This window comes from Eriocheir sinensis, unplaced genomic scaffold, assembly GCF_024679095.1.
Source record: "Eriocheir sinensis breed Jianghai 21 unplaced genomic scaffold, ASM2467909v1 Scaffold781, whole genome shotgun sequence".
NCBI lineage: Eukaryota > Metazoa > Arthropoda > Malacostraca > Decapoda > Varunidae > Eriocheir > Eriocheir sinensis.
The window spans coordinates 4,127-26,500 of NW_026112144.1; the positions used below are offsets into that span (position 1 = coordinate 4,127).

The 22,374-nt window shown below is 46.4% G+C and overlaps 1 protein-coding gene across 1 annotated transcript in view; it reads right to left on the minus strand.

Annotated features, from left to right (window-relative positions):
- Positions 1-1,628: 1,628 nt before the first annotated feature.
- LOC126994373 (DE-cadherin-like) overlaps positions 1,629-22,374 on the minus strand; it is a 28,443-nt gene continuing 7,697 nt past the window's right edge. The window contains 10 exon segments of the mRNA XM_050853685.1: positions 1,629-2,206; positions 8,940-9,089; positions 9,779-9,901; positions 11,882-12,043; positions 15,960-16,069; positions 16,486-16,647; positions 18,169-18,319; positions 20,287-20,457; positions 20,936-21,056; positions 21,445-21,532. Of these exon segments, the coding sequence (XP_050709642.1) occupies positions 2,066-2,206; positions 8,940-9,089; positions 9,779-9,901; positions 11,882-12,043; positions 15,960-16,069; positions 16,486-16,647; positions 18,169-18,319; positions 20,287-20,457; positions 20,936-21,056; positions 21,445-21,532 (1,379 nt within the window). The 3' untranslated portion in view covers positions 1,629-2,065.

Here is a 22,374-nt window from a genome sequence, read left to right on the forward strand (position 1 = left end):
GTCCATCCCCCCCCCCCCCCCCCTTCTTTTTTTAGCCTTGAATATCGTCACTTCTTGCAGTAAACTGTTTCTTACTGCCTCCCTTTTAAAACATCTGAATATCATGTTTTCTCTCTGGTATAACCTTTGTTACACATCCACTGACGCATGGATGTATACAAATACTATTTCTAATAAAGATAAATAATGAAACACACACACACACACACACACACTACCCGTATGATGAACAACCAAGCCAACACACACTCATAATACTCACGCATCAGTTCTGGAGCTTTCGCGTGTTCCCTGCAGCGTCTTCGGCCCACACCTCCACCGGCCAGCTGCTAGGGTGTGTGTGTGTCTCTGTAGCGCATGGCGACAAACAAACAAAAAATTAACAACTGAAAAAGTGACAATGTATAATAATTGAGGAAGGAGAGAGAGAGAGAGAGAGAGAGAGAGAGAGAGAGAGAGAGAATATTAACTAAACAAACATCTAGTAAAATATTAATACATAAGAAAAAGAACAAAAAAGAAATATATTGTAAACGTGACATGGAAAAGAAAACATTAAACAAGCAAAAAATGACATGAAAGTAAAAATATCATAAAAGTATGAAAACAAACAAACAAAAACCTTATAAAAAATACACGACCAAAAAACAATTAATTATTTGTGGTTGGGAATGGAAACTGGAGAGGTGGGCGGCGGTGGTGGTGGGGATGGCGATGTGGTGTGGGCGGCGGTGGTGATGGCGGAGGTAGTGGCGATGCTAGTGGTGTGCTACTTGGGTTTGCAAGGCCTTGGGAACGAGACTTGAGCCTCATGATTGCAAGTTCTTCACGCGGGCAATACAATCATGACAAACCAAGTGGCGTAGTTCATGCATTGTGGACGACCTAACCAACGACCTTCTCATGTTTCCAGCGTCCAAGGCGAACTAGACCTTTTGCCTGGCAGGACTCAACATTCGTTAGCACATCCACAGTTGTTACAGAGTTCTTAGGGCAGTTTTCAGACATTCAGATATCAGGCTTCTCACTTTTCACGTGCACCTGAAAGTCTCAACTAATAACACAGTAAAGGAGTTGTACTGTATAGGTTAATTGTACAAGTTCCGGGGGGCAGCATGAGCCAACGCAAGATGGCGCCACTATAAAGACTCGCCTGCGCCAGAACGTGCTGGGCCGACCATCAGGCCCCACCTGGATGAAGCCTTGGGCCGACCATCAGGCCCCACCGGGGAGATGCCTACCAACAACGTACAAAAAAAAAAAAAAATGTTCAACAAAGGGAGGAAGAGGATGCCTGCCGGTCACTCCCCAAACAGTATATAGATATGAGAATGTAAAGAAAAATAAACTGCCATATCAATATAATTATCACTTATTAACATATCACCAACAACTATTTTATACAATGGAATCAGCAGAAATGATTGAGAAATTTTAAATAAGATCATATGATCAAGAGTCTCCACATATCATCCCGGGGCCAAACTGTGTGTAGTACTTTTAACACTAAAGGATAGCAAAAGAAGAAAATCCATCACACCATGAAGCGTGTGACCCCCGGCCAGGCGTACAGTGTACAGGAGACGGCAGGGTCCCACTAACACGACACTAATACCAAAGGCCCATTGCTGCCACGTCATGGGCTGCACAGAGACTCCCTCAAGTGAAGCTGCTATTTTTGGGATGTGGACACTGATAGTGTTGGCACTCTGACAGCAATGTAGGAGTGGCTGCCCTTGGAACTCCAGGAATATGCAGGGGAACATTGGAGGTCGTAATATTTTCCTTTAATTACTAGCAGTTGAACTGTTAAAGGAAATAAGTTTCCTCAGAACCAGGGTGGACTGCGTCATTCTGGACAGCAGGCACTCTGCCCTTTCATTAAGCTGAATGCTAACATGAGATGGTAACAGCTAAAATGGACCTTGCCACAAGTTCTCTCATTGGAACAAGTGTCGACAGTAAATTACATCACAGTCCGCTGGAGAGGAAGACACGAACACGAGAATTAAATAACTATATGTAATATATAGCACATACAGAAAAAAAGGTCAGAATGCGGACTTTACCTTTTCTGATGCCAGGCTATGAGAAGCTTGTCGAGAACGTGGACCCAAGTTTGGCACAACACCCCAGCTCTGAAGCGCTGAGAAGACAAAGCCTTGACCGGAAACGCCGTGATCAAAGGTTCTTGGAGGAGTATTAGCTATAAATGTATGAAAAGAGGCAACAAATAATGATATTCATTATTTATTTGGAAAATACACACGAAAAGTATGACTGACAGAAAAAAAGTATGACAGCAGATAATCGCAGCAGAGATCAGCGTTTTTTTCAGCGTCGGAGGTAGAGGCCGTGCAATCGTGTCCCCTGGGGGTGGACCTATACAGACATGCAGGCAGACAAACCACAGAGTGTGTGTGTGTGTGTGTGTGTGTGTGTGTGTGTGTGTGTGTGTGTGTGTGTGTGTGTGTGTGTGTGTTTGTCTGTGTGTGTGTCTGTGTGTGTGTGTGTGTGTGTGTGTGTGTGTGTGTGTGTGTGTGTGTGTGTGTGTGTGTGTGTGTGTGTCTGTCTGTGTGTGTGTGTGTGTGTGTGTCTGTCTGTGTGTGTGTGTGTGTGTGTGTGTGTGTGTGTGTGTGTGTCTCTGCTCTCTCTCTCTCTCTCTCTCTCTCTCTCTCTCTCTCTCTCTCTCTCTCTCTCTCTCTCTCTCTCTCTCTCTCTCTCTCTCTCTCTCTCTCTCTCTCTCTCTCTCTCTCTCTCTCTCTCTCTCTCTCTCTCTCTCTCAAGAGGAAAGGGGATTCAATGAGCAACAATTACCATATATGTTCGCAAACTTACTCCTAATGAATAAGTGATTCTTATTATCAACATACAATATGCACGTCAGATCAACCAAATGCTGCCCCGTTTACTGTGAATCAAACAGGCACACACTATATAGTTAAGAGGGATTTTTTTCGTCTCTCATATCTGGGTCAAGAGCGTGAGACTGGTTATACAGCGTGGCGTGTGGGCGCCGTGACGGCCGGCGAGTCGGCGATGCGTCCAGCGGCAGACGAGGCACTGAGACAGACCAGCCCCTGTGTCGCCGACACACCTCAGTGAACGTGACAGTAACGGAGAGTTATACATCTGATAAGGTTATGATATGTACACTGCTTCAGTTAGTCACTACCCACATGCTGTCCTGAAAATCACCAGCCAACCCAGACTCTAGATTCTCTCTCAAAAGAGAGGATCAAAGATGAGCTTCGGGGGGGCAGCATGAGCCCAGAAAGATGGCGCCACTATAAACACTTGTCTGCGTCATAACGGATTGGGGCCGACCATCAGGCCCCACCAAGAAAGGAGGGTGCGTCACATCTCCTACGACACATTTCCTACACGTCACATCTACAAATTTAGAAGTCCTCCGAGTAGTGTCATATTTCCTACAGGGATACAATACATCTACACACAAAAATCTATTCAGTCACAATTCCTACAGGGCTCCAGTCACATTTCCTACAGGTCATATTTCCTACACCATGACAGCCAGCGTGCTCTGGAACTTCGGTGCAGCATTTTCCTATGAGCAATGGTTCTTCTGCCCTGCCCTGCACCTGTGCAGATTGCATAGATATTCTTGTGACAACAGCAGATAATAACAGGCTTGAGATATTCATTTAAAGATTCCTTTTTAAAGTAATGTGTTCCAAAAATCAAATTTCAACTTTTTTTACAGTTTAGTTTTGTTTCACTTTTGGACATTCTACGTACTCGCAGAACTGTAGGAGATATGACAGCATAACTGTAGGAGCTACGCCGGATGCACTGATTTGTGCAGGAAATACGCTGGGCACTCAGTTTTTGTGCAGGAATTGTGCCGTACTCATGTTTTTGTGTAGGAAATATGATGGACTATGTATAAGAAATGTGACAATACTCCATTTTTTGTACTTGTGTAGGAAATGTGACTACGCCCCCAAGAAAGTCTACCGGCGCTATACGCTGAAACGGGAAAAAAATTGTACCAGAGTCCAGATCAGGCAATCGACCAACGGTTTTTGCAGGGATTCCACGGAGTTGCAAGAGATCCCAGAATGCCTCGCAATTCAGTGAATTAAATGCCTTCTTGAGATCGACATAGCCTCCAACATCCCCTCTGAAAACTCACGTCGGCGCTTCACCAGTAGTACGCGAAACACATGGATACGGTCAGTTGTCGAATTCCCAGGCGTGAACCCGGACTGCTCAGGTCTCTGCAGCTTCAGCAGCTGGTTGCAAATCCGTATACGCAATATGTGAACAAGCACTTTGCCTGGTACACTGAGCAGTGTAACACCACGGTAGTTGTTACAGTCCTTACGGTTCCCTTTCCCTTTCCAGATAGGGACGACAAATCTTCTTAGTCAGGAGGAATGGTACTAGATTTTCTACTGTATCTTGAACACACTTCCCCATGAGCAACTCCGCACTGATGTTACAAACACCAGCTGCCTTTCCACCCTTCAATCTTGCCAAACCCCTCTGACCTTGTCAAGAAATAGGGGGGAGGGGGGTTACTTTCAACAATGCATGGATCAGCGTCCTCCATTTGCGACCCAGCAGCTCGGAACTGCCCATTTGGAGGGTGCGACAAGTACAGCTGCTCAAAATACTCGGCCCTACGAACCCTCTGCCCATCTGTGCCTGACACAAGGCAACCATTTGCTGTTCAATTAGCGCTCACTTGAGAGAGAGGTTCGAAGCGGACCTTCCTCAGAGCTCGGTAGGCAGGTCGGAAGTCATTTGCGTTGAAATGACCCTAGATGTCCTAAGCGAGACTTAGGCCATACCTCTTCTTGTCTCTCCTCAGGAGAGCTCTAGTCTTACGCGCCAAAGCCCTATATTGGTCCCAATTCCCAGCAAGCTCAGCAGCTCGACACTTCTCGGTATTCTCCAGCGTCTCCCCCGAGGCGAAACAACTTGATCTTGGGCGGTCTCCATTGCACTCCTTTGCAGCTTGAAGAGTTTCACCTTTGAAGGTATCCCTCATCGTTAAAGGGTCTTCAAGGGTGCTGAGCACATTGAGCCGATTTGAAAGTGTCACTGGACACTCCTGAGCACATGCCATATCTTTCAGTCTCTCGAGACGGAACAGAGCATGATTACACCTCGAGATTCTTTTGTACTCGACATACAGCCTAAGTGTTGCAACAACAGCCTATCGTCAATTGCAAAGAATTCTGCTCTCCGAAAAAAACAGCAGTTCTAAAGTATTTTCCAACTAGTGTATACAAGGATGTGGTTAATCTCCTTAACTATCCCTCCAGCATTGACATACCAAGTCCAGCGATGCAGCTCTAGTCTCCAGTACCTAGAACCTGCATTTTTTTAACATCTTGGATCTTGCCAAATTAAAAAGGAGTGTGTTTTTGGTGTTTCTGGTACCAAGACCGTGGGACCAACACAACTCACAGCCTCTGTGAGTGCATTAGTAGCATTGAATCCGACCAAGACAATGAGTGTGTCCCGAGAGGGACATTGGTCTGATACGGAGTCGAGTTTGACGTAGAATACCTCCTTCCCTTCAGTTTCATACATCTCTGTAGATATGGACATTGTAGCACGAGACATGAACCCCAGGGTGTGCTCCAGCTTCGCTCGCATTATACGCTCATCAAACAAAGTAACCTTAACCACAAATGGCTGCAATTGGCTAGAGATGCCTAAGCTACCCCTTAATTACAGGGCCCATTGATCATGCCGGCCTAGTAGTAGGTGTATCCTCCCCCGACACACACTACTGATCTCGCCATTGCCAAGCCGCCTCGTCTAAGAGAGTACAATTATATCCACCTGCAGCCTTCTGGGCTCATTCTCTAGCTAAGGCAGTCGTTGATACTCAGAGGGGCTCAGGACGTTCCAGGAACCCACATGCAGAGCCCTAAGAAGGTTAATCCGGAGGCTGATTTTGCAGGCGGGCGCTGCTTCTGCACCACACCGACCATCCCAAACACAAAAAGAGGGGTTGAGGCCTTCCCCCTACGAGATCCGGGGTATTCCGTAGGTTTTGCCCTACACTCGTCATTGACGGCAGGATTGTCCGTTGCGGATGCATAAAGGAAGCCTGCCGCACTGTCGGGCCCCCAGCAGAACCGGATTAGGATCGAGGCTTTACGGGAAGGGGTTGCAGGCCCCTCCCCAACCAACCCAAATAAGGGGCTGGAGTGACTGCTAGACGTAATTAGGGACACAGGACCCCTGAGAGGATTAATCCCCGGACCACCCATAAAGGAAGCAGCTTAGGCAGGAAGGACGGGAATAGAGAGCAGCAGCTCAGGGAGGCTGAGGAAGCTGCACTCCTCATCTAGATAGACCATAAAGATAACATTTTCGTAACTTTATTGTTGTTGTTGTTGTTGTTATTGGTGGTGGTGGTGGTGTTGTGCTGCTGCTGCGTCTCTCACCAGTCAAGGTGCGATAGTGAAGGACGGAGCGTAACTCAATGTAACGATTTTAAGCCTTAACTTTATTCTCTCGTTCTCAACTTTCTTTCGACTTTCTTGCACTTATTTTTCTCTTTTTCCGTCATTCTTTTAGTTTCGTTGTCCTTCTTTCTTCCTTTTTCTCTTACTTTTTATCTTTTTCCTCAAACTTTCCTTCCCTGTTTTTCTTTGTAAAACTTTGTTCCCCCTCTTTCTAGATTTCATTCCTTTATTCATTTCCCTCTTTTCATTACTCTCGGCACGCACCGACCGGAGCCGTGGCCCCCAACGCTTTCTAGTTAACCAGCGGGTGTGATGCTGTGCCGTGTGTTGAGGCAGAGAGAGCCTGAAGCTGAAAAGAACTACGCCCGACACACACACACACACAGAATTGTGTGTGTGTGTGTGTGTGTGTGTAATTCACCTCTTGGTCTGCTGCGGGTCTCTCTCGAGACAGCCAGCCATTCCCCTACGGAAGAGCACAGAGCTCGTAGTACCGATCTTTGGGTAGGACTGAGACCACTCACACACAACACACCGCGACGACGAGGTCACAACTTGCCTGACGTCACGTACCTACTCACTGCTAGGTGAACAGGGGCTACACGTGAAAGAAGATAAACCCAACTTATCTTCACCCGGCCGGGGAATCGAATCCCGGTCCTTCTGGTTGTGAGCCAGACGCTCTACCCCTGAGCTACCGGGCCGTGTGTGTGTGTGTGTGTGTAGGGGAGAAGACCTTTTGCTTGTTTACGTAACGACGGAGGTTTTAGCGATCCCCGAGACAGTAAAAAGTAAGGCTGGGGGCATACACTATAGCTGCGCGTGGCCTTGGTGCGCCTCTTCGTCATATTGTTTTTTGAGCCTGGAAGGTAAAGTAGGGATCATTGACTATAGTTGCGCGTGGCGGCGGTGCTCATCTCCGTCCCGTCCCGTCCCGTCACCGTGGTAGTAGAAAACCCACTAACCTGAAACAGGGCCCGTACAACACCAAGGTTACCACATTTTACCTTCCCCGGGTTTCCCCAGTTATACATTTATCGACCATCCCGAAAGGAAGGATGAACAGCTGGATTGGCGTGCCCAGGTCAGGGATTCGACCACAGTCCTGCAGATTCGTAGGTAGGGACAGTAACAACTTTACCGAGGAGGCGCTGTGGTGGGTGATACCTCACTACCCCGGGTCAAAGGGCAAGTGCAATATTCGGTTTACCACATTTCATTTACTCAGGTTTCCGCAGACACCCGAAAGGACCCGAAAAGACTTACCCGAAAGGAAGAATGAACAGCTGGGTGGGCTGCGAGCCGACTTCCCAGGCCGTGATTCGAACCCAGGCCCGCAGATTCATAGTTAGGCATGCTAACCACTACACCATGGAGGCGCGCATGCACAACACCACTTACATTCTCTGCTGTCGGTGTTTATATTTCATTTGTTTCTTGTATGTTTGTAATAAGATAAATGTTCCGAACAGCTTTCGAGGAGAAACAAATGTTAACGCACATCCCATCATGCCCTTACTTTGGTGTTGGGCTTATTATATTTTCCGTCTGTGATGGCTACGATTTGCAGCCGCTGTCAGGGAGACAAACTCCACGGCCAACATCGGTATTCAGCAGCAGCTTGAATGTCGATGCACCTTCAAGCCTCGAATTTCCAATCAATTGTCAATAGAAAAATATTCACTTCTATTCTAAAGAAAGCAAAACTTGTTTAAAAACATTATTTTTACTATTAGCTGGGATCTCTTGCAGGATAAATGCAGTGCGTAGCTAAAGATACTTTCGTTCAATGGCCTGGTGTAAAATAAAACAATTTTTGTAACTGCGCTCTTGCTCCAGTTCACCGTGCTTTCTAATAGTTTATTTTTTTTTTTTTAAAGTCGTGTGCCGATGGCTCCCTTTTGCAAGTGTACTGGAGGCAAAATCTGCTGCAATATTGACTGCAATCTTCAGAGCTGTTGGATGAGAATGGTCCATTACATTTGGTCATGCCATTGCAGGTATTGAGGTCTGAAGATTGATACGAGACAGCAAAGGTTACGTTTCCTGGCTGCGCGTTGTGTTGAATAACGACATGTTTTTTTCTTCTTCATATTTTCCAAGTTGACAATAAAATCGGATCAGAAAATGAAACAATAGAAATAACGACCTTCACATCAGTCTACCTCAAGTCTAAAGGCGGCGGCTGAGCGGTCAGCGTGCGGGCCTGATGATCCTGACACTCGCGTTCAGGTCCGCCCGCCGCTACAAGCTGACAATTTTCACCCATCGCCAAGTGGCCGAAGATAACCGACATTCCGTCATGATGTCCACCTGTCAACCTGGACTTTAACGAAGCTCTCTCAAGCGGATCAAGGGAAGCTCCGGAGGACAGCATTCTCTCTCTCTCTCTCTCTCTCTCTCTCTCTCTCTCTCTCTCTCTCTCTCTCTCTCTCTCTCTCTCTCTCTCTCTCTCTCTCTCTCTCTCTCTCTCTCTCTCTCTCTCACCGGCTTGATGATGTGCGGGTAGTTGTCGTTGAGGTCCAGGATGGTGACGGGCATGGTGGCGGGGTCGGCGTCGTGGCCCTTTCCGCCCTCGTCGTTGGCTCGCGGATACAGGGTCATAGTGCCTCGGATCGCCGCCTCCCTGTCTAGGCACTGGTGGGGAAGAGGAGGCAAGCTGAAGGGTGATGAGTATTGGACATGGATGGCGAAAGTCACAGTGCCTCGGATTGCCTCCCTGTCTAGGCACTGGTGGGAATAGCGGTCAAACTGGTATTGAGTACAGAGGAGAATAATAACCGACACGTCTGCAATGTGTTGGTTTCCGGTCACTGCGACACTTACAAGTTTTGATTATGTTCAAAGACAGACCACCTGTTCTGGACACTAAGGTCTGTGTAGTCTGAACGTCCATGTAAATCAATGTAAATCTCTCTCTCTCTCTCTCTCTCTCTCTCTCTCTCTCTCTCTCTCTCTCTCTCTCTCTCTCTCTCTCTCTCTCTCTCTCTCTCTCTCTCTCTCTCTCTCTCTCTCTCTCTCTCTCTCTCTCTCTCTCTCTCTTTCACTCCCCTTTTCTTCCACTCCCCTTTTCTTCCATTCCCCTTTTCTTCCATTCCCCTTCTCTTCCATTCCCCTTCTCTTCCACTTTCCCTCTCTTCCACTTTCCCTCTCTTCCACTCCCCCTCTCCTTCTCCCCGTCATCCTCTCCCCGTTTCCCCCTTTCCCTCTCCCCGTTTCCCCCTTTCCCTCTCCCTGTCTCCCTCTTTCCCTCTCTCACCCTCCCTATCCCTCTCCCCTTTTCCTTTTCCCTCCCTCTCTCCCTCTCCGTCTCCCGGAACACTCACGCCTCGTATGGAGAGTTGGCCGGAGCGACTGTCAATGGTGAAGTTCCGCTGTTCGTCGGGGGACAAGTAGTAGAGGATGTTCTGGTGGACGGAGGGCGGCAGGTCGGGATCCAGCGCCGACACCTGCTGGGGTACAAAGGTCATGGTGGTGGTGGTGGAGGTGGTGGTAGTGGTGGTGAGTTAGTGGTCAGGTGGTGGTGGTGGTGGTGAGGGTGGTGGTGGTGGGTTTGTGGTCAGGTGGTGGTGATGGTGCAATGATGAGGAAAAAAAATGAGAAGAGGACAGAACAAAGGAGTTGGAGAACTAAACAGGTGAGGAACTAAATTGATTAATATGGCAGCTCTAGACGCGCACACACACACACACACACACACACACACACACACACACACACACGACAAATAATACCTAGCATCCTTACCCTGACGAGGATTAAAAAATCAAGGAAAACTACAGGAAATTTATCAGGTAAAATAAAAAAGTTTGACAATCCTCTCATGGAAGGATCTGCCAGGAAAAAAAGCAGTTATAAAACAAATTAAAAGTTATCCTGTCGTATTTATTCTTCTGTTTCGTAATGTTTCCGCACCCAGACTTGAACCCATTCCGGCGCACAGGCTAATCCTACCCTGTTTATTGGTACTCCTCTAAGCCTCTGACCCGTGTTTCTGGTGGTCTTATTGCGACGCGCCTCCCCGAACGACAAGGAAACTAAAGAAAAATACGAGTGACGCTGAGCCCTCGGGTAAGACTAAGCCACAGAAAAGATGGATTTAAGGTAACTCTCAAATTATGGCTTTGTAACCCGGGAGCAAAACAAGGGGAGAAGAGGGGGAGGAGGAAGGACGGGGAGGAGGGAGACAGAGCGGGAGAGGACTAGAGAAACCAGGATACAAGGGTAATGGGGAAGAACAGAAGGGAGGATGGAGGAAAGCGATGGATTGTAGATAGGGAGAGTATGTGAGGAAGAGGCAGGTCAAGGAAGGAAGGAAACGAGAGCAAGAGACGGATAGAAAACTGAGAGGAAAGGGAAAGAAGGAGGTTGGGAGAGCCTAAATGAAAGTGGGCAAAGAGGAGTAAAGACGTGAATGGAATGGAATGAGGGTCAATAGAGGTGAGGAAGCGGCGGAAAGGAGGGAAGGAAGTGAAAAGGCGGTATGAATGGCAGAGGAGAGGGAAGGTAAGAAGGTGAGGGGTCGACGTCGAGCGAGATAAGCAGTGAGGGATTACGAGAAAAGTCGACCAAGAATTAGATGACAGTTTTGCTGCAGGAAGAATATGGAGTAAAGAGGAAGCACATAACGCGAAGGAAAAATATAATAAACACACACATACTACTTTGTTCTTTTGTCTCATTCATTTCATTTCATCTTCCATTGATGTACATTTTCAGCTCTAGGGCTGCCTGGTACTTCATGCAATAAGCCGCTTATTATTATTATTATTATTTTAGAGAGAGAGAGAGAGAGAGAGAGAGAGAGAGAGAGAGAGAGAGAGAGAGAGAGAGGAGAGAGAGAGAGAGAGAGAGAGAGAGAGAGAAAAAATGCTCGAGCCGTGTGTGGAAAATAAAAAGACAAAACATCGCCGGAGGAAAGAATTAAGAGAGACAGTGGGCTGAAGAGCGTAAGTTTAATTAGCACTTGGGGTAAGAAGAAACTTTTAAAGAGTCTCTCCACCATCCACCTCGCGCCGACTAAAACAATAAGGCTTCAAAAAACGATATATAAAATCCCGCGGAAGAAAGAACAAGTCCACGCAATAATAATAAAACTTCCTCTGCTCATTAAGAGAAACCTGGCACACACCTGGCTAGCAAAAGAAGCCTAAAAATACACCAGGTCATCTAATGGAACGGAGACACATACCTGGCAACCAAAGGGATACCGAACACATGCCTGGCTATCAAAGGGAACCCGAACACATGCCTGGCTATCAAAGGGAACCTGGACATACACCTGGCAATCATTGGGAACCTGGACACATACCTGACTATCAAAGGGAACCTGGACACACACCTGGCAATCATTGGGAGCCTGGACACATACCTGACTATCAAAGGGGTGGGACACGCATCTGGCTATCAGAGGTAACTTGAACACACACCTGGCCAAGTGGGTGCGAGCAGTCGGTGTTCTCTGTGACCACGAAGGAGTAGTTGCCTCGCTGGAACACGGGCTGAAGGTCGTTCACGTTCATCACCGCCACTACCACGTCCGTCAGGGCCGGGGCGTTGACGCCGTCATCCACCCGCACCCGCAGCGTAAACTGAGGGAACAGTCACTTGCACGTTACTACCTTCTGTATGCAATGTACACATTATAATAAAATACTAAGTGATAAGAGATCTATCCAGGCTTGTATCGACCCAGAATAACATCACAGAGCGGCAGCAATGATATATTAATCCCTTAACACAGCAACACACACAAACCTCACCCGAGACGCGGTCGTACAATTTTATGTGACGGTACAATGCCACGGGTGCGTCTGGGACCCAGAACATGCTGACCACACAGAACACAAGCTGCTGCAGGTTTTCACTGGTGTGGTTCAGGAACTTTCATCCATTCAAGATGACCATCTTGACAGGAATTTTTTTAATTAAAAATGCTACTGTACTCTGCACACACACCAAAAATCGTCAGTATTGATGCTTCTTTCTGTGATGACTAGTGCCCTTTAGTAATTTGATTATGTTTGCCACCTTGATTTGATTGTCAACACTGATAATGTGGTGCTGGGTGCTCGGTGCACCAGCTGCCATCTCGCGGTGAGCGTGTGGTGTCGTGAGCAAGGATGTCGGAGATGGAAGCAAACCATGCCTGACAAGTGTTTGTGCGAGTCGGTCTTTATGCAGCACAGACATTAATAACCACCAGCACCTCAGTACTTACACCGCACCACTCTAGATCGCGGCACCTCAAACGCGTTACATATAATCACAAAACCATGTACAGCACTATGCCACCAACACTTCAATATTATGATAAGTGTTATCCCCATGGCAGTAATGGGCACACACATAGCAGTTACGGCACAAGTGCACAGTCGACAAGGCTACGCCACACTGACTAACTGAAGCACTGGGGTCAGTGGTTCAGTGGTTCAGTTTGAGCTCGACAGAGAGCGAGACCACTGAAACAATTACCTAAGAGTTGTTCGCTTGTTCCTCCACTCACAAAGCTCTTGGAAGATGCGTGGTGATTTGATTATTTCATTTAGGTATCAGCTGTGTTGGTAGGCTCGATGAGTTTGGCTTGATAGGAATATTTATGCATGAAGTGTGTGCCTATATACACATACTCCGCTTGATTGCTTTCACTTTTTTCTCTGTGGAAGCAGCGCTTAGCAAGCTTTTTTTGTAAGCCCTGGAGCTGATTCCTTTACTGTAAAAAAGGTCCTCCAAAGGGTTAAGATAGACCCCGGGGGTCGATGGGGACCATCCAAGGGATCGATAAATGGCTGGGGAACAAAAGGGGAGAGAGTTCATGAAAGGTCAATCTTTCGGGGTCGAAAGCTAAGATGTATAGTACTTTCATTTATCTATAACGTCCCGACCAGCTCCTGTATACCTGTAGCCCGCCGCCCCCTTTCCCTTGTCTCACCTATCTCCGCTATCCTGGGAGAGATACACCCAAGTGTACTATTACCCTTATTATAATAATAATAATGATAATAATAATAATAATAATAATAATAATAATAATAATAATAATAATAATAATAATAATAATAAAGATAATTTATAATTATTATTATAATTATCATCATCATCATCATCATCATCATTATTATTATTATTATTATTATTATTATTATTGTCATTGCTATTATCATTATTATCATTTCTAGTATCATTATTATCAGAAGCAGTAGTAGAATCATTACTATTAAAATAATTCGTTGTACTTTTAATCAAGTATATTAGTGTTTACTAAATTATTTTCACATAATAAAAGCATGAGGTTCGAAAAAAATATTTGGCCGTCATGGCTGCCTTCCTTCCCTCCCCGATTTATCTTTCATCCTTCTACAGTTGGTGGTGTTCCTGCATTGTTGAGGCTACAAGAGCAGTAGAGTATCTCACACAATATTAATATATAATTATACGGATTTTCGCGCTCGGTGGCATTTGTTTTACTGCTCGGCTGGTACCTGACATGATGAATTGTTTATTCATTCCGATACCTTTTGTTTCTCTTGGCTGTATACTATGTTTCACAAGGACAGTACTAATGGGAGTGACACAGATCAGCCACCATACACCCATAGTGCAAAGTCAGAGAATTAGAGAGCAAAACATACAGTCAAGTGCCGTAATCTAAGTGTGGACCCGTGTAGAATCACCGGGCATCTATAAAAAGCCTTCACACAATGGCACACAACAGATGTGCCCTTCTGGACACAACTTGTGGTGATATTTATACATATTTGATTAATTGCGCGCGCGCGCTAGTGAGAGAGAGAGAGAGAGAGAGAGAGAGAGAGAGAGAGAGAGAGAGAGAGAGAGAGAGAGAGAGATGGGCGTCCGGAGGGGGGCCGGGGAAAAAGGGACAGATGCCCCCCCCCACCCCCACCCATAGGAAATCTGATATATTCCCATTCACACTTTCGTTAGCAAGTTTTAACAGAATTCATATTTTTCAAAACCTCAGAAGGGTACCTGGTGCTGCAGTTATTGGGAAACTGTGTGCCGCTGCCTTGTGGTTCACCAAGGAAAATATGAAATTTGACGTATATATGTATAGGATCTAAAACATATTGGCTCTGACCCCACTCTTGAAAAAACTGCTGCGGACGCCCCTGAACATACCGAGAGAGAGAGAGAGAGAGAGAGAGAATATGTGTGTGTGTGTGTGTGTGTGTGTGTGTGTGTGTGTGTGTGTGTGTGTGTGTGTGTGTGTTATTCACCTCTTGGTCTGCTGCGGGTCTCTCTCGAGACAGCCAGTCGTTCCCCTACGGAAGGAACTCAGAGCTCGGTGACCGATCACACAACACACCGCGACAACGAGGTCACAACTCCTCGCCTTACGTCTCGTACCTACTCACTGCTAGGTGAACAGGGGCTACACGTGAAAGAAGATAAACCTAACTTATCTTCACCCGGCCGGGGAATCGAACCCCGGTCCTTTCGGTGTGTGTGTGTGTGTGTGTGTGTGTGTGTGTGTGTGTGTGTGTGTGTGTGTGCGTAGTAGAATAGCAGTGTATTGGTGGGAGGGGGACTCACCAGACGAAACTCACCCACACTTACCCATTTTTTTTCTTTACAATGATACTCTATCACACACACACACACACACACACACACACACACACACACACACTCAATCAATCAACTACTACGAGGATGGTGCTGAGGTAGTGACGGAGGGTGTAGTGGCGCGCCTTTACCTCGGTTCAGTCCACACCCAAAAAACGTACAACAACCATCTTCACTGTTAGCAGAAGTGTGTGGCATCTATTTCCTCTCTTTCTCGTGCATAAATATATACGCAGACTGCTTACAACACTCCAAAATCCTTCTGTTCGTTGTTAAGTGCTTTAGCAGCCAAATTAGCTTTAAGATGTAAACCTCTGCACGGGAACTGAGCGTAGATGACGTCCAAGCGCATTTTTATGTTTGTTTGTTTGTTTGGTGCGTGGTAACGTCACTGGAAAATTATCTGTATGTATCCAAATCAGAGTTTACCACGTCTTTTTTAAACTATATTCCCTCCTTATATACTCGGAATACTCATAAATGCCATGCTAACACCCGATTGAAAACGATTGGGAGAAGGGACTAATTGTGGAAATGTAGCTTTGTTTTTTTACAGACAAACCCAGCACGTAAATCGTGGCTCAGCTCCAAAAGGTCCCAAACACCCATGAATACCATAATAACATCATGAAAATAACTACCCCGTGTTTGGTATTGCTCGCGCCCTAGCTACAAAATATAAAAATCCCGAACTCTCATAAATACTTTACTGACGTCATAAAAACATCAAATCCACGCTCAGGGTTTGATATTTTCCCCATCAGGCACCATTCAGCCAGCAGTGCAAAGACTAAAGTTACTTCACTGGTGGGACTACGGTAAACAAGGAAGTCCTCACGCCCTAGCCGCCAAGGGTACTGGGAGACTGCCTAATATAAGCCCGGCACCCCTCAAGCTAGTTATCCCTACAAGGGGACTCACGTTTCGGTCCATCACGGGGTAGTCGTAGTCCAGCGGCTTGTTCACCAGCGGGTCGATCCGGAATTTTCTCTCTTCATTTCCCTCGACGATTTCGAACGTGAAGTGATTGACTGGAAGGAAAGAAAAGAAAGATATTAATAACGTCGAAAGGAAATCGTTAAATGTCCTGAATGAGCCTTTGATATTGTGCACAAGCAAGTACATATGTATGAATTAATTATAGAGTAGACAGTTATTGTTGATTTTTTTCATACATTTTTTGCGAGAAACTCGGACCTCCATTTACCAACATATGCCATGAACTATTTCCACTCCAACACAAATCTTCTGAACCGTCTGGCCCTTAACACGCATTAGCAGACACATAACCCACACCAGGCAACAGACACGCACTACCATCTTTTTCATTATTTCACCCATACTCTCCCATTTCTTTTTAGTTTGTAGATGTCTCACTTTTCGTATCACCCTGCCCTTACAACTGCCCCTGAACTTCACACTTCCTAACCGTTAGTTGGTGCCTCACCTATGTCCTGGTCATCTACGGCCAGGCGTATCCCCGTGGGCTTGCCGGCTTCCCTGTTCTCGGGCAGCTGTACCTCGTACACCCCCTGCGAGAGGTCGAACTGGGGCGCCACGTCGTTGAGGTCCTGCACCGTGATCCAGTAGGTGGTCATGCGCTCGTGATCTGGAGGGGACGGAGCCAGACGGACGTTTATTGTATATGGTGTGAGGAGACATACAACTACGCAGTTTTATATGTATAGGATAAAGATATTTCCCGCTGCTTCCATAGATAAAGGAAACGGGGGCTGTAACTTAGTTTCAAAGGTGGTGATATAGTTCTATTGCTGCTTGTGGAGGTGGCCATGATTGTGATCCTTGTGTGTATTTGGGGGTGGGGTACTTTTTTTTTTGTGTGTGTGTGTGTGTGTAATTCACCACGGCCTGATCACGAGTTGGACTCGCTTTCGCCAGCAGGTACCCTCCCGACACGAGCAAGTGAATGCTCATTTCGTCGATCTCCGGGTACTGCCAGGACCTCACACATTACACACCCCATCCCCCTTGATCAAGGGGGGACAGTAACCACTCCTAGTCAACGGAAAGAATCCGGCCTGCGTGTGTGTGTGTGTGTGTGTGTGTGTGTGTGTGTGTTGGTGATGGTGTTGTTGGTGACGGTGGATATTTTTATGCTACCGATGGAGAAAACTGTTTCACCACCCAGACACGATTCCAGGAAATAAGAAAAAATCAAAGAATAATAACGGCTGCATGCATCCTGTATGAGCGTAGGTGTGCTGTGAAGCCTGTAGCCGCACTTACTGGTGAATGACGCACGGTGACGCGTATACTAAAGATTACTGAGTCGTACAGGTCATATCTGCCTCTCTATCAGCTTGCTCGCTGCATGATGCTGATCCACTATGGAATATTTGGGAACAAAAGTCTACGCTGTTTTTATGTAAGATTTCCCAATGAGTTGCAATCACAATTAAGTTTTTTTTTTTTTTTAAGGTGGAAGCTCATACTACTATTTTTTTTCTCAGAATTCTAAAACGTTCACAAATATGTATAAAAACCGGGATAATTTAGAGCCATGAAATTTATTATCGCTATTACCTGAAGGAGAAAAACATGTCGATCAATGCAAATCGGTAGAGAGTATCGATCCGAACGGTTACGTTATGTTACTACAGCGAGCGTCTGTCGGGCACTAGTGCGTTCAAAGGGTTTAAAAACACTTACAGATATTTATGACGCATACAGAATGCTTCGGTGCTACAGAGCATCACGCAAGGAGGCACATGTGTTTGCGGTCCAAGGAAAACAAGGACCAATTTTAAATAGAGAAAAAAAAAAAAAAAGATCGGCATTATAATCAAACGTGCCGCGGATATAGACCTAGTTATAACTTACTGGGTAGATTAGGAAGTTCGATGCTACAGGACCACACACATAATAATAAGGAAAGCAAATTGAGACATTAAAAAAAAAGGCAAAATATATATGAATAAAAGTGTCCCTGAATCTTGGCGCCGAGGATGAGCACGGAAACTTATCTAATTAATTTTCGTTGGAAGAAACTTTCGCCTGATATTTATTATTAAAGAGTTTAGGAAAGACGCCTAAGAAGGGCTGATCCTTGAGCGTCTAGTGTGTATCTCCTACTTTTGGAATGGAAGCCTCTTACTGATCACTGACTCACCTGGCACGCCGTCGGTCACCTGGATGGGCACGCGGTACTGGCTCACCTCCTCCCGGTCCAGCGGTCCCGTCGTCCACAGCTCCCCGTTGGTCTTGAGGGTGAACTTGGTGGTCACGTCGTGGGAGGCCGTGGCGTCGAACGAGTACGTGAGCTGCCGACGACAACAGAGAAAGAGAAAGAAAAAGAAAAGTGAAGTAATAGAATTAACAAAATCACGTGCCGACTTTTTTTTTATTTATTTTGTAACGAAGCAGGATTATAAGAAAAAAATACGAATATCTTAACACTCAACGCTTCTTATTTTCTTTGTTGACTTTTGTACGTGAGAATTATTACAATGAAATGTGATACTGACAGTGTAAAGTCACAGGGAGGAAAAGACGGCACGAGGCAGACTTTTTTTATATTCTTTTGTAAGTGTATTACAACTTTTGCAATTTCATCATTACAAATCACCACATAAAGTTTAAACTTGTAAACCAGAGAAAAAGGAAATCACATTCAGGCGCTGACTTTTGAGAACTTTGAGATTGGGGCTTTTCATTGTCTTTTCTAAGTGTTTCCATTGAAAGGCAAAGATACACTCGTCATTAGAACAGTTAGATTGAAGAGCTAGATGATGTGCGTCAGTGATAAACCACACAAAAAGTACGCAACCAGTGAAAAACGAGTAAAACTTCAAAACGGTTTAAAATCAGGGCACACACTCACGCTTCAACTGAGCAAAAACACCAAGAAAAAATCTAAAACAGCCACCGGTCAGGCTTTTTAGATTTCTTTTTTCTGCGGGCTATTTTTCTTGTCTTTTTTTGTTTTTTGCCCTTGAGTTGTTTCCTCTACGGTAAAAGAATAACGAAAAAAAACCCTGCTACGTCAAGGCTGGAAGGATGAAACATTTCCACCACGCACTGACAAATCGTTCCCATCATCAGGGTGGAGGAAGGTGGTCAGTGAATGGCCCATTATACAAGCCATCGACTAGTGGGAGACCGCAGCTGTGTCATTAGTTTCGCCACGACGAACCCCACCCCATGGACACGTATACCTCCCCTTACCTTACCTTTCCTACCTTTGACTTCCCTTCCCTGTCCGTCCACCCTTCCATCCGTCCTCGCATCGATTCCCTGTTGTGGCAAATGTGTTTAATCCTGCCATCCATCGCGGCGGCAGACCCAGCAATTCATCAAGACGACATGCACATACCCACACCCTTCCCTCACTCCTGCCATGGAAATGACACTAAATATGAAAGATTTAAGGTGGAGGGAAGGAAGGGGTAGGAGATGGTAAGGTGGAAGGGGAAGGAGTAGTGGCAAATAGGGTAGAAGGGCGGAGGACGGTAGAAGGTGAGGTGGAGAGGGGACGGGCATCAGCAGGTAAGGTAAGGTGAAGGAAGACGTAGTAGCAGGGAAGGTGAAAAGGGAAATAGCAGGTAAGGTGGATGTGGAAGTAGTGGTAGCAGGTATGGTGTAGGGGGAAGGAGCAGTAGTAGGTATGGCGAGGTGGAGAAGGAAGAAGTAACAGCAGGTAAGGTGAGAAGTATCGGGTAAAGTAGACACGGAAAGAGGAGTATGGTATAAGGAGGAAGGAGCAGGTGAGGTGGCAGGGGAAGGAGTAGTAGGAAGAAAGGCGAGGTGAAGGTAAAAGGCGTAGCAGCAGAGCCATGGCTAGACGGCAGGGGGAACTGATCATCCTGTCTGAGCCAGGATGGGAGGAGGTGATGGACATATCAATATTAGAAAGATGATAGAGACACGAAGGGGAAGGACCTGGGGTTAAGCAGAACCTGGAGGGAGGAGGAGGAAGAGGACGAGGGAGGGGGTGAAGAAGGGGCGTCGAGGGAATGAGGGGTAGAAGTAGGGGTTTAAGGAGAGAAGAGGAGGAAAGCAGAGGGGATTCGGAGCCGGAAGAAGGGGAGACAGGCCATTTGGGAGTCACAAGTTAGTCTGTACTTCGGGGAGGTGTTCACGGCGATGAGGGGAAGAGGGAGGAAGGGGGTGGAGACTGGAGGAGGCAGGGGTGGAGAGACTGGACGAGGCAGGGTGGAGAGACAGGAGGAAGCAGGGGTGGAGGGGGTGGAAGGGTTGGAGGAGGCAGAGTGTGGAGGGATTCACACACCTTCCTGTACTCTGGGGAGGCTTCCTTGTCCACGGCCTGGATGGTGGTGATGAGCGTGCTGTCCGTGTTCTCCAGCACCGCGCCGTCGAAGGGCTGCAGCAGCGGCGCGTTGTCGTTCACGTCCACAATGGTGACCAAGACCTGCTGCTCCAGGCGGGCGTTGCGCTCGTTCTGCGGCAACGCAGGGGTTAGGAGTTCTGTGATTATGGGCGAATATGATACAACGAAAAAACTCGGAAGTCACACACACAAAAAAAATATCGTTAAAGAGTGATTTAGTGATTATACGTGATTCATGGAGTTGCTTTTCTTTTAGTTTGATTGCCAATGTGTTGTGTCCCTGTAACGTACACGCATACATCCATAAATATTATACATACATGAATCTAGATAGACATACAAAGACAGGGGGAAAAGTAACCTCATCGACTAGTCTTGTCATATTGCTACCAACGACAACTGCGTCTCCGCCGTCCACTCATCACTAGCCACAGCTTGAGCTTGGACAGCTAGAGTTACTACACTACATCGGTGCCATTCACTACTTGCAGGTAAAGTCTGTAGGTCTGGACAAACTCGCAGTGGTGGGAGTATACTTGTTACTTCATATTAAGGCAACTGCTACGCCAACTCTCGGCCGGCCACTCACCACAATCTGCAGGTTGAGTTTGTAAAGCTGGACGAACTCGTAGTCGAGGGTTCGCGTGGCCACGAAGACGGTGACGCCGGCGCTGTCCCCGCAGACAGAGCTTTGCTGGTCAGGCAGCCGTCTTTTGAGGAGGGAAGAGCGGTGACGTGGAGGGACAGATAAAACGGAGCACGGGTAGAAAAAAAAACATAAACCGATTTAAATATAGGGAAATTTAACTGAAAAGTATTTTGATATAGAGTATTAGGTGAAAATACAAAAGAGATAAAATGGGGCACATTCATTAAATGAATAAACTTTAATATTTGAAGCACAAAAGGTAGGGTTAGTAAATTATACTCTGATAATAGGAGAGATCACATGCAACGTAGTTGGGATACCACAAAAATATTAAAATAATTATATCGTAGGGTGAATAGGTAAATAAAAATAAGCCAACTTAAAAAAAAAAATCCATTACAGAAACTGCAATAACACAGTGAAAACCCATTACGCTGGCGAGTACTCACCTGATGGCAAACGTGCCCTCGGAGTTGGTGTCCGGCGTGTCGCCGTTCACGAGTGAAGTAAACACTGGGAGAGTCCGCGAGGTTCGATCTAGAACAGAAAAAAATAATAGAAAGAACAGAGGCAGGGATAAGTGCTGTAGAGAGAGAGAGAGAGAGAGAGAGAGAGAGAGAGAGAGAGAGAGAGAGAGAGAGAGAGAGAGAGTTGAGGGATGTGTGTGTGTGTGTGTGTGTGTGTGTGTGTGTGTGTGTGTTGTTGTTGTTGTTGTTGTTGTTGTTGTGTGTGTGTGTGTGTGTGTGTAAGATTACACACCAATAATAATGTTTCCAGCATCCATCACAGCATCTATTCCAGTGTTCCTTTGTCAGACAAACGTCAGACGTCACCACCAGCCCGTCATTCCCCTCTGCCTTCCCGGCGCCAGCTCTTCCTCTTTTCTTTTTAAACGCCACGAGCAGCGAGGCCAGGAAATGGTTCTGGGGATGGCGGGAAAATAACCACCCTGCCAGCCTCCGCCGCCACCATCCCCACGTGACAGGAACCAATCTGCCACGACCCGCCAGCTGATGACACATTCACTCTCTTAACCCTGGAACACTGAACGTGGGTATAGATTACCCGGGGTAGGTGACGTCATTCGTGTTCCACCCTCTTCCCCACAAGCCAGCGCGCTGGGACTCCGTATAGCTTCATTCTACCCTATGGGTTTATAGGGGGAAGTCGCGTCGCTCCACTCCTCTGCCTGGATTTTGCGCTACAGACGTGTTCGGGTACCGTTTACCCACGTTCAGTGATAAGTGTATATAGAAAAACAAATAGGTGGCCATTGTGTGTTTTCTTTGGGATGGTCAATGCAAGTGTCATTAACTCCTGGATTATATACAAGGCAAATAATCCAACGCTAGGACGCAAGGAATTGCACAGGAGAAAAT